This window comes from Sclerotinia sclerotiorum, genomic scaffold (assembly GCF_000146945.2).
Source record: "Sclerotinia sclerotiorum 1980 UF-70 scaffold_13 genomic scaffold, whole genome shotgun sequence".
Lineage (NCBI taxonomy): Eukaryota > Fungi > Ascomycota > Leotiomycetes > Helotiales > Sclerotiniaceae > Sclerotinia > Sclerotinia sclerotiorum.
This window is the reverse complement of record NW_001820823.1, coordinates 289,558-300,141: the sequence shown is the minus strand read 5'-3', so window position 1 is coordinate 300,141 and position 10,584 is coordinate 289,558. Positions and strand designations below refer to the sequence as shown.

Sequence of the window (10,584 nt, the reverse complement as noted above, 5' to 3'; positions counted from 1 at the left end):
AATATCATATATATATATACAACAAACGTCAAAGGAATGATAAAACCCTCCAACCCATCCATGTGACCTTGCATCGTCTGTCTCTCCTACATTCTATCCCATCCCCTCCCCTCCCTTCTCCTCTTCATTTCCACATCCATCTACTCAAACCCATCGATCTATCTGTATCCATCCAAGCAACTGAAAACCCAACATAATAAAATCTCAAAATCCAAATAACACCAGTACTAATAAACACCAAAATATAAAATCAAAAACATAATCCACTTTACTCCCAATGCTCAGAGGAATACCACATATTCAGTATTCTCAATTCATATAATCTCACGATCTCACAATACAAAAATTCTTACATAAGATTTACAAGACAATACCTAGATATTATATAACAATGATGAGTACAGCTGTATAACATAAAATTACTATACATGTAAAGTAAGTCTTATAATAAATAATATATACAAAAACCCCAACCACTCTCTCCCTTCATCTAATCTATTTCATTCTCCCCATCTCCTTCACTTATTTTCTTCTCCCCTTCCCTTCTCCTTAACCCCCCACCCCTTCCTTAAAGCCCAAATCAAAACACAAACACCCAGGATCTCAAACCCCATCCCCCCATCTCAGCACCAACAAGCCAACAAGCCATCCACCCCAAAACCTAATCTAAACAACTCCAAATCTACGAAGGAGTACCAAGATTAATTTGAAGACCGAGAGTAGCGTTCATAATTGCATTTCCGTAGAAGAATTCGGTTCTTTTGTTTTGTTTTTGTTAGTATTATGATTAAGTCTTCCATCTTATATATCATGTATGTGTGCATCATCTGCACACACATATAAAAGAACTTGGGAGTTGGAAATATCAAAAAACCAAAAAAGAAAAAATTAAAAGAAACTCACCCAGCATTCCCGACATTAACGAAAGTACTCTCCCCAAAAACACCCTCCCCAACAAGCGCCACCAACCAGTCCCTCAAATCCCCTTCGAAACTCCCCTCAAACTGCTTCTTCGGCAAAAGACTACTAACCCTAATACCCGTCCCCTCATTAACACCCTGATACAAATCCCAGCTTGTACCGAACAAATTATCAATCGTAGCAACGCTTCCCTCTACCCAACCAATCGGTAACTGACCGCCTTCATATTGAAGCCAGAGCATCAGTTCTTCGGAAGAACTAGATGTCGAATCACCTTTGATGTCGTTGGTCATGAAATCGTAACAGATGTTTCCTTTGAAAGCGGTGCTGTTGCTGCGTGTCCATTTGTAGGTTGTGGGGATTGAGGCGATGTCTGTGAGGGGGGTTTCGAGGTTTTGGGTTAGACCGACGAAGGAATACCCTTTTGGGATGTTGTTTCTAGAGTATTTTATTAGTCTTAGTTTACCAAGTCTAGTCTTAGATAATTGTTTTTGGGAATTCTAAGAATACTTACGTGCTCTCTACATAGGCTATATCTGTCTCGCTATTCCACTTTACTTCAGCAGTTCCATCACTTCCTGTTATCATTTTATCGTAATAAGTACATTGACTTCCTACAATCTGGTTTGCGTTATATAACATATTGTAAACAATCCAAGGAGAATTATTCAAGATGATAAAATCGTAATCACCGCAAAGATCCGTCGATCCTTGAATGGCTCGAGTGTTGAGATGAGGGTAGGCGAGAACGCTTGCGGCAGAGCTGAAAGCTACTAAGGCCGCGGCTTTACGCATTTGAGATAGCATTTTGAAGCTGGTTTGGAAAATTGAAATTGGTTCAATAGCGAAGGAAATGGGAATAGTAGAGAGGAAATAAACGAATGTATGTTGCGATTGAGCGTGGAGTCTGAACTTTCAAAGTCCGATCAAAGAATGACAAAAAAAAACTTCCAGAGCGATTGATGAGGGCAAAAGAGGAAATACTCAGCCAAATATGAAAAAGAGAAAGTGCAGAGTAAGACAGTAGACTCTTAACCAAGACAGTCCAATCTCCTTACAATATACCCCTAATACTTAGCCCTACCTGCAACTCATCAACCATATGATGGCATCATGGATCCGTTCATACAAACTTCTACGGAGTAAACCTTCCATCAAATATTCTCCTGAATGCTATTCGCTATAAAAAAAAATTCAAGGGCTAGGTCGTTCGATTTAATCAAAAAATACCTATACTTGAAGCAAGCGGAATCTTGTATTCAATGATGGCAGCGGATCTTCGGTGGATAAAGAGATTAAACAATTCAACATAAATTGATGTTGTATATATGAAACCCACTAGAAGAATCTAAATAAATGGAGATTTATGCGACAGACCCCACTGTCGCAAATTGTTATAGAAAATTATGAAAGGCTATGGTTGTTGGATTTATCAACCTCTCCACGGCAAACTGGTGAATAATTAATGATTGCTTGATACTGAATGCAAATCCCAGGTTGCTGAGAGGAGATAGAGGAGACACGACTTATTCTTCCTCAAGCTTGTTGGATGAGTAGCCAATCCTCCCCATGGCCATGCATCTTACCAATGCAAGAAGTAAAGTTATTGGACGAAGGGACAAAAGCTGTACGGCTCCATTAAGATCTAGGACAAGCTTTCATTTAACTGCCTTGCAAACTTTCCTAATCAGAGAAAATGTACCAAAAAATGCCCAAAGCTTTAGAAATGTTTGGAAGCGGGAGGATAAAAGCTTGTCTTATGCCACCCATGGAAGAATTTGTTTAGTGATCGCAATCATTACAAGTGATTGAAACGATCTTGAGACATTCTTGCTTTCTGCTTGTGATATTATGAAAGCCCCTTACCTGAAGAGAGTTTGATGACAGGGAGAGTTTGATGATGGTCAGCCAGCCCAAATCATCGATACCATGTTCTAGAAGCTCTGTTGAGCACTTACGTTAATTGAGCAGCATAGTTTGAGATAGCTATAGCGATAGTGAGAATGTGTGAACAATGTGGTAGTGTGCGATGAAGAAACCGAGGCGGACAGCACATTTGTGTCGATATGGCCATGCCTAGGAACAATTCTCGTTATGTATGAAGATTTGCCGTGCCGCACCAGAAGTGAAGTACACCTGCCAAAACCTCACTGCTGATGATCTCTTCACCATTGTACTTGCAAACCTTCATACCCAAATATTAATGACCTTCCGTGTGGGATTTGATGACAAGATGGTTGTCGAATGCAAGCTCAATCCTTTCGCATGCCAGTCCGAACCTGTATGTTTTGGTTGAGCCTCCACCATATTGCTTCAACGCCGATCCAATTGGTGCTTGTACCTCCAATGATATGTATTATGCTCCGACCTTGGATGACTCGCAGATCCGAAAAAATCCATAATGCAACTTTTGTACCAATGCTTGGATCGTAGAATGAGGCGTTGTCTCTCTGTTTGACGCGACACTGTGAGGGAGGGTAGGATCGAGATTCGAATTGGGCGACCGACATTGAAGATAGAGAGAGTAATCTTACTCATAAGTAAGAAATATAGAATTCGAACAGATCTGACGAGCATTGTAAGTTCCAATCAATGTTAGTAGGTACTTTATGATGATAATATATCAAAATATGCACATATGTGCGAAGAAGAGGTGTTGAGTCTGGTGATTGTAATTGTTCACCTTGAGAAAGGAATGTTGTCCTATCCTATTGACCTTTGGGCTTGGCGAGGCTGAAGAACAGTAACCTTAATTAATGCTGTGCGGTTGCAGCTCCTGGCGATCTCTTACATATCCCATTCAAGGGAGTTTAAGAAGCTTAACCATAACATGCGATGAACCACCAGATCAGCAAACCAGATTCCCGCAAAACAAGAAAAAACGTGTGGTTCAGGTCTAAGGTTTTCAATTGCCGCCCGATCTTAAAATCGATAGCTCTACTCCCGAATGTTACCCTGACTAATCCCCAATGTTCTTAGCGCCGATTATCAGATAACCTTATACCCAAGTCCCATTGTATCGCGAAATCCACCAGCACACCGCCTACTAGGGAATATTGGATCTTCTGTTCATCCACCATTTTTACGAATATTCAGCTATACGGATATACAGAGTATCAGCTGTACGGGATATGCGGACTATCAGCTATACCGGATATACGGAGTATTAAGCTAAACTTTTGCTGCCATTAGTTCTGAGTAGCTACTACTGGGATTCTTGCATGATCTAGGATACTACTCTCCAAGAAGTCACCTCTATCTGTTACAGACAAGACTTGTGACCTACGTATTCAAATAGCGTTTCCTTAAATACTAGAACAGTAAAGTGCCGATGATATATAGGTCCTTGAAGTCTGGGACCTGATCTTCTTCGCGTGCATGCAAAAAGACTATGCTTGTTCCATTCACGTGTATCAATCAGTATCTCGAACTCATGGAGAGCCAAAGTACCGGTCAGCTACAACCAATTGTTGATCCTGCCTTCAAGCCCTATCAGATAGTCCAACTTTTTGCACTATTTGTTTCACGTTAGCAAGTCCATTTATTGAATCCAGATGGGTGGAACTCCCCATTACAGTGGATCATCCTCTAATCTTTCTCGTTTTAATGGCCAACATGATGTAATCAAACTGAAGTCTTGTCAGCTGCTGTCAGTATGTATCTACTAGTGTTTTTGATCTACGAGGCTGATTAAGATATGTGTAGTTGATTGCATCCCTTGCTAAAGTGGCTCCGGGCTCATAATTGAACCGTGTAGCACATGTTTCTTTTCTTTAAGCTATTGACTCCTACCTCTAAGCTGCCATAGTTCCTGGAGATCCTCAAGATGTGGGTTTTCAACGAAGCAGCACATCGAGGACAGGGTTTGACAATCAATATTTCCTTGTCCATCAGCGATAGAAAATGTAGATCCTCAATATCACTATCACATTCATACGATTGACTTGTAAATCCACGGCTAGGTCGTCACATATTGAGAAAGATAAAGAAGTATAAGTAAGACTTCTTTTCTTTCTCAATCAACCATCATCACATCATCTCTCCATCCATCAAACATCAACAGTAAACAATACCTCACACATTCCAACTATCACATCAGCCAAAATCATCACTTCCAACCCACCAACCCTCAAAATGCAATTCACAACCGCAACACTCATCACCCTCCTCAGCGCCCTCGGAGCCGCTTCTCCCCTCCAACCACGTCAACTCGGTCTATGCAGCTCCGCCATCGATACAGCACAATGCTGTAGCGTCAGTATTCTTGGTGTCGCTAACTTGAACTGTGTTTCTCGTATGTTCTTCCTCACACTCATACTTATGTGTCCAAATGCCTGCCAGTTACTAAAGAGATTTAATAGCACACGTGCCCCCGACGTCCGTCGAGAGTTTCCGTGAGATCTGTGCTGCGCATGGTCAGCAGGCTTCTTGTTGTGCAGTCCCTGTTGCTGGACAAGCTGTTCTTTGCACTGCTGCTTCTGCTTAAGCTTGATATTGAGATTAAGCTGAAGCCTGAGATTAGAATGGACTTTTGCATGTTATGAGAGTGTATGGGAATGGGAATTAGTGCGGCAGAGTTGTTTTAAGCAAGTTGTTTTCGGGGGAGGAGAGACAGTAGGACGGATTTTATTTTTGTGTGATGGATGCATGGTGATGAGATGATGCTAGTTTGTTTCATGGTGTATGCGAAGTTTAATAATGACTATGATTATTCCTCTACTTCTTTCTTGGTCTGATCTTGAAAACATATTTCATTTCATTTCATTTCACTCTTGATTGATTGATTGTTTGATACTTTACCTGCTCGAGATGCTGGTGATATTCTAAAAATGATTATTTACTTGCAGATAAATCATTTCTAGTAAATCTTTTGTCCCTTCATTCCTCCATCCTATCCACAAAACAATAATAATAACCCTCTCCCCAAATAACCCCAACACAATTAATCCTCCAATAAAAATAAAAATAAAAACAAAATAAATCTACTCATATCTATCTATCGATCCTTTTGTTTACCTAGACCATTATTAATTTACCCAAGAACTGGACTGAGCTTCTATTCGTAACTTACAGGTACATATAGCTAGCTATTTTATAGGACTGTCTCATTTTTTTGACTGTTTAGTTCTTGATATCTTTCAAGGAGTTTTTTTGAGGGGTCCTGCGAGCTTCATCTAAATTCCAAATGTATTTATATCTATCTATTATCGTCAAAGGGAGCTCGTGGTATCGAATTACTTTTATGATGGGATATTGTGAACACAACGGAGTAAATTATTTGATAATATCAGGTGATTAGTTGGAAAATTTAATATTATGATACAAGTGAAAAAAGGTTATTAACTCGACTCGTAATGAGATGGGATTTTGGAGTTTGGGTTTTGGGCGGAGAACTAAAAGGGGAGTGGGAGTGAGATCGGTTTTTGAGTCAAAATAGGAGTAAGGAAAGATAAGTTGGTGAGTTTGTTTGGTGGATGAAGTTGGAGATGTATAGGTATCTAGGTAGGTAATGATGGATGGGTAATTTGGAGGTTAATAAGGGTTATTTTGTTAGAGGATGGGTGGAATTGGGTTTGTGAAAAGTTTTCGGACGATAGCATACACAATCATTTCCTAGGTTTTAGAAGATAATTGCGACTTCTTTGACACACTGAGGGAAAAAGGTGTATGTATGCTTGCCCAAGGGAGGTGTAATTTCTGAAGTTGATAACCTTTTCAAGTCGAAGACTGGCAGCTAGAAGATCAAGCCTAACTTTCTCGAATTCATGAAGGGAAGCAAAGTCGGCTTTCTTGCCTGAGAGTAAAAAAAAGACTACTAATTTTCACAAAAGCCATTGTTGTGTTTATGTGCATGATAATTAGTGCGCTTCGACAAGAATAAAGATAGTTTATTTTTGATAGGTTGTGAAGTATTCGCATAATAATTAGTGGGTGCAATAATTATTCTTTTGTCTACGTACAAGAGATAATACCTCTTAAAATTATATATAGATTAGTATTGAAGCTAATGGGTTAGTATTAAATAGTCACTTCTTTTAAACAATGATATTGGACCGCAATGAGATTAGATTGTCTCTTTATGATAGAGAAGTTTAATCTTCCCGTAGGATTTTCGAAATTTTTACTTTCAAGAATGCTTCATCCTCTCCTTACTGGGTATCCCTTTGTCTAAATGCTCAATCTTTATGAATCCTCAATTAGATAATTTGTTCTTCATCGGGTTGAAGACAAAGAAAGATACTCTGATTGTTTATAAAAAGACTTTAGATTTTAATTTCCTCCCAAATCTCCTAGTTTTCATCTGTCCTATCCAAAATTTTATTCGTAAAATATTTCAAATCGAGTATCAATATCCTTATCAACATCATAACCATCTATAAATCATTTACGACATGTGTTTGCGAGCAATATGTCATTATGAGTTTTGCAATCAACAACCATACTCTTACGTTGTATACACCTGTGTAGATGCCTACAAGGGAAAATGCAAAAGCATACATTCATCCACTTATACCGTGCAGGATTTCTGCCCCGAATGCTACATGCTGAATGATCCCAGGCTAAGCGAAGGATGCAATCCTGACTCCCTAAAAGGATTTGAAGAGCGGTGGAAATTCGAACTAGCCCACTTTGAAGAACTCAATGCGCTGGAAGACATTGATGGTATATTTGCTCGAGCCGAAGCCTATAAAAAAGAACGCGTTAAAGAGGAGGGAGAGAGAGAAAGTCTTTTTGTCTTTTGCTCAGAAATTCTCAACCGTGATGTTATTCGACATCTTGAGCGGCTGGTCAATGAGCGGCTTCTAATGTATTTTTGGTCCAATGTCCTTAATGGTCGAGGAGACGACATATCCAGAGAGCGCAGGTTGACAATTTTACAATTACATCAAGCCCTACAATACGCTCGTTTATTCACAAGTATACAACGTAGAGCGAGGGCCATGCAAGAGACGGGAAAGTTGAGAAATTCAATCAACGCGGGGGCACCATGGATTACGACGGTTGTTACAGACCCTGCACTTCTCCAGGATGACTGTGGGATCTGTAAGATGGAGCCGCTCAGCAGTATGAAAGTAGTAGAGCTTCCATGCAACCATACGTATCACGAAGAGTGCCTCAAAAAATGTGTCGAAATACTTACTTGCCCCTACTGCCGGTCAAAGGAAGCTCGTGGTGAAGAGCCCAGATTAGCGGTGCCAACAGCAGGCCCTATCCCCGATTGGCTTTTTGCGATACATCCTTTTCAACGCCGCGACCTCCCACGACCTTCTCTTACATGGAAAGAAACGGAAGCATTGACGGACATTTACAATGATGCCCTCAACAAAGTCGCGAAGTCATCTGAGCCTCTTCATCTGCTATATCGGATCATAGCAGGCACCAGACAACGCATAGACACGCTAGAGCGGAAGATCGAGGGTAGCTTTTTCGACAATATTCGAAAGAACTCGCATCATTTGACAGAGTCCCAAATAGGAAGAATTCGTCAGGCTCAGGGACATAATGAGGAGAGGAGTGTAGAGGTTGACTACTATGCCCGGAAACACTTCGAGGCTCTTGGAAAGACCAATGATTTCGACGACACGGATTTTGTGCATAGAAACAATTTATATCAAGAATGGATTTATGCGAAATACCTTGATTCAGATGAAAAGAAAAAGCAGGCCTCAGGAAAGACATTGGATAGATATTACTCGACCCTCAAATTCCTCTCCTCTGACGATGTAAAGGAGCTTTCCTCTCTTAGAGTCGATGAAGAAGAGGCAGCAAGAGCGTTCTATGAGGCTGTAGATCAGTGGAGGGTGGCTATATATGCGAAGCAGACCGCAGAGGAGAACTGGACTATATTTTTCGGTGAAAATGAGGATGAAGGTTGAGGAGAATATCCATTAAACTAAATCTCTTAGAAGTGAAATTGCGAAGGGTAGAAGGTGGAGGTATTGGCTGAAGTCGTGGAACAAAATTATCGGAATGCATATATTATGGGGGATTAAATTCAATTTTTGATTGCGGCAAGCTATCCATCCAAAATACCTAGAATCACAAGAAATCTGAGGAGTCGTTAAACATTGCTAGCTTTACAGTGAAGGTGAACAAGCGGTTGCATTTTAGTAGTGATTAAAATTTCGAGTTGTAAAGGAGCGTATTATCTATAAAGCTGTATCCTGCAGCGTGCCTAATTTCGAGCTCACTCGAAACCACTCGAATGTTCCTACTCCATAGGGTAACCGCCCGACTCATTCCATTATCCTTCACATTACGTCCATTAAATTTAGCTAGAACCGTGGCCAGCAGGGAGTAAGGCTAAAAGAGCAGCAGCACTCTCGGCTCGCTTGACTTCCTCCTCCGATGGCTCACGTTTTGAAGAGCCATGACCGGCTGGAAGGAGAGCGAGAAGAGCAGCAGCACTCTCAGCTCTTTTCTCATGACCAGGCGGGAGAAGAGCGAGCAGATCAGCGGCGGAATTAGCTCTTTTAGAATCTTCTTCTGGCTCACGTTTTGATGAGCCATGTCCTGCTGGGAGGAGAGCAAGTAGGGAGGCAGCATCTTCTCGCGTTTCGACGGTTTTTTCAACCGCAGAGGCAGCGAGTGAAGTGAACTCGGCTTGGCCGCGTGCAGTTAGATGATCGAAATCTACACCAGCGGCAACAATGGCAGCGTGGAGATCCCCAATGGGCATACCTCGCTCAGCTAAAACTGGAGCAGCAAGGGAGGTAGTGGCAAATGCGACCAGCGCAAGAGAAAGAATAGATTGATTACGCATATTGAATATTGATGGTAATATTAAAAAAAAAGGACTGAAATACGAGAACTTGTAAATAGATGAAAGAACACGAAATAATTGTTTGAGCACCGCTAAAGAGAAGAGAAAGTTTCTGTGCTGCCTTCGAGTTTATATACAATGCAAAGCAAACCTGTGTTCCAATCGCAACTATTCCAATATGTGTATAAGTTTACACAGGAAGGATTCCATACGACGGATCTAAATTCATGTAAAACTTCATGGATCATGTATCTGACAAAATATCGTTTCAACAATCAAGCTTTTGTGGCTTTGACTTCCCGTTTACTCCCGCCATCACTCTTCTCGGCGCTGTCAGTGCACATGAATCGTAACGCGTGTGAAACGACGCCAAATTTGATTATTTCTTATCAAATAGCGTATCAAAATCTCAACGTTCATTGGATCGCAACACTTTCTCTGCTAGTTTATCCGACCGGAGCCTGAAGCTTATCCAGAATGATCACTAGTTGTGACGATCGAAAGTAGCGATAGCAAGCATATCCAGGCCATTTATTTTCCTTTGGCGACGTACGCGTCTCTTGTGTTACAGTCGTCAACTTGACGACCTCTTTCTTCTTTGGCAAGTCTGTCGGGCACAATGTAAATAATTACACTAAAAAAGCCATTGGGTGGTAAATTAAATTGAGGTGTGAACCCGCAGAATGTACGACTCGAGATCCAACAGTTCATCATAGCAGGAAGAGAAACATAGACGGATGAAAAAGATAGACGTGTGAAAAGATAAAACGTGTGGAAAAGATAAATGTGAACATTTCAATTGTCGAGGGTGGAGGTAGAGGCAGAGGAATTTCCGAACGAAGGGCGGTGACCTGATCGGGTAAGATTATGGCAGAAAAAAAGGAATAATACGCTGCCCG

The 10,584-nt window shown here is 40.9% G+C and overlaps 5 protein-coding genes across 5 annotated transcripts; 3 read left to right on the top strand and 2 right to left on the bottom strand.

Moving 5' to 3' along the window:
• Positions 1-682: 682 nt before the first annotated feature.
• On the bottom strand, positions 683-1,728 carry SS1G_09250 (predicted protein; the record flags this gene model as incomplete). The annotated part of the gene is made up of 3 exons (XM_001589479.1): positions 683-758; positions 904-1,359; positions 1,436-1,728. The coding sequence occupies 3 exons, from the start codon at positions 1,726-1,728 to the stop codon at positions 683-685; spliced, it is 825 nt and encodes a 274-aa protein (XP_001589529.1).
• A 1,291-nt stretch (positions 1,729-3,019) lies between these two features.
• SS1G_09249 (predicted protein) lies at positions 3,020-3,735 on the top strand (the record flags this gene model as incomplete). The annotated part of the gene is made up of 3 exons (XM_001589478.1): positions 3,020-3,202; positions 3,475-3,499; positions 3,695-3,735. The coding sequence occupies 3 exons, from the start codon at positions 3,020-3,022 to the stop codon at positions 3,733-3,735; spliced, it is 249 nt and encodes an 82-aa protein (XP_001589528.1).
• A 1,320-nt stretch (positions 3,736-5,055) lies between these two features.
• Positions 5,056-5,407, top strand: SS1G_09248 (predicted protein; the record flags this gene model as incomplete). The annotated part of the gene is made up of 2 exons (XM_001589477.1): positions 5,056-5,215; positions 5,283-5,407. The coding sequence occupies 2 exons, from the start codon at positions 5,056-5,058 to the stop codon at positions 5,405-5,407; spliced, it is 285 nt and encodes a 94-aa protein (XP_001589527.1).
• Positions 5,408-7,313: 1,906 nt separating this feature from the next.
• Positions 7,314-8,798, top strand: SS1G_09247 (predicted protein; the record flags this gene model as incomplete). Its single annotated transcript, XM_001589476.1, has 1 exon — positions 7,314-8,798. One exon carries the CDS (start codon positions 7,314-7,316, stop codon positions 8,796-8,798), a length of 1,485 nt encoding a protein of 494 aa, XP_001589526.1.
• A 395-nt stretch (positions 8,799-9,193) lies between these two features.
• On the bottom strand, positions 9,194-9,685 carry SS1G_09246 (predicted protein; the record flags this gene model as incomplete). The annotated part of the gene is made up of 1 exon (XM_001589475.1): positions 9,194-9,685. One exon carries the CDS (start codon positions 9,683-9,685, stop codon positions 9,194-9,196), a length of 492 nt encoding a protein of 163 aa, XP_001589525.1.
• Positions 9,686-10,584: the final 899 nt, after the last annotated feature.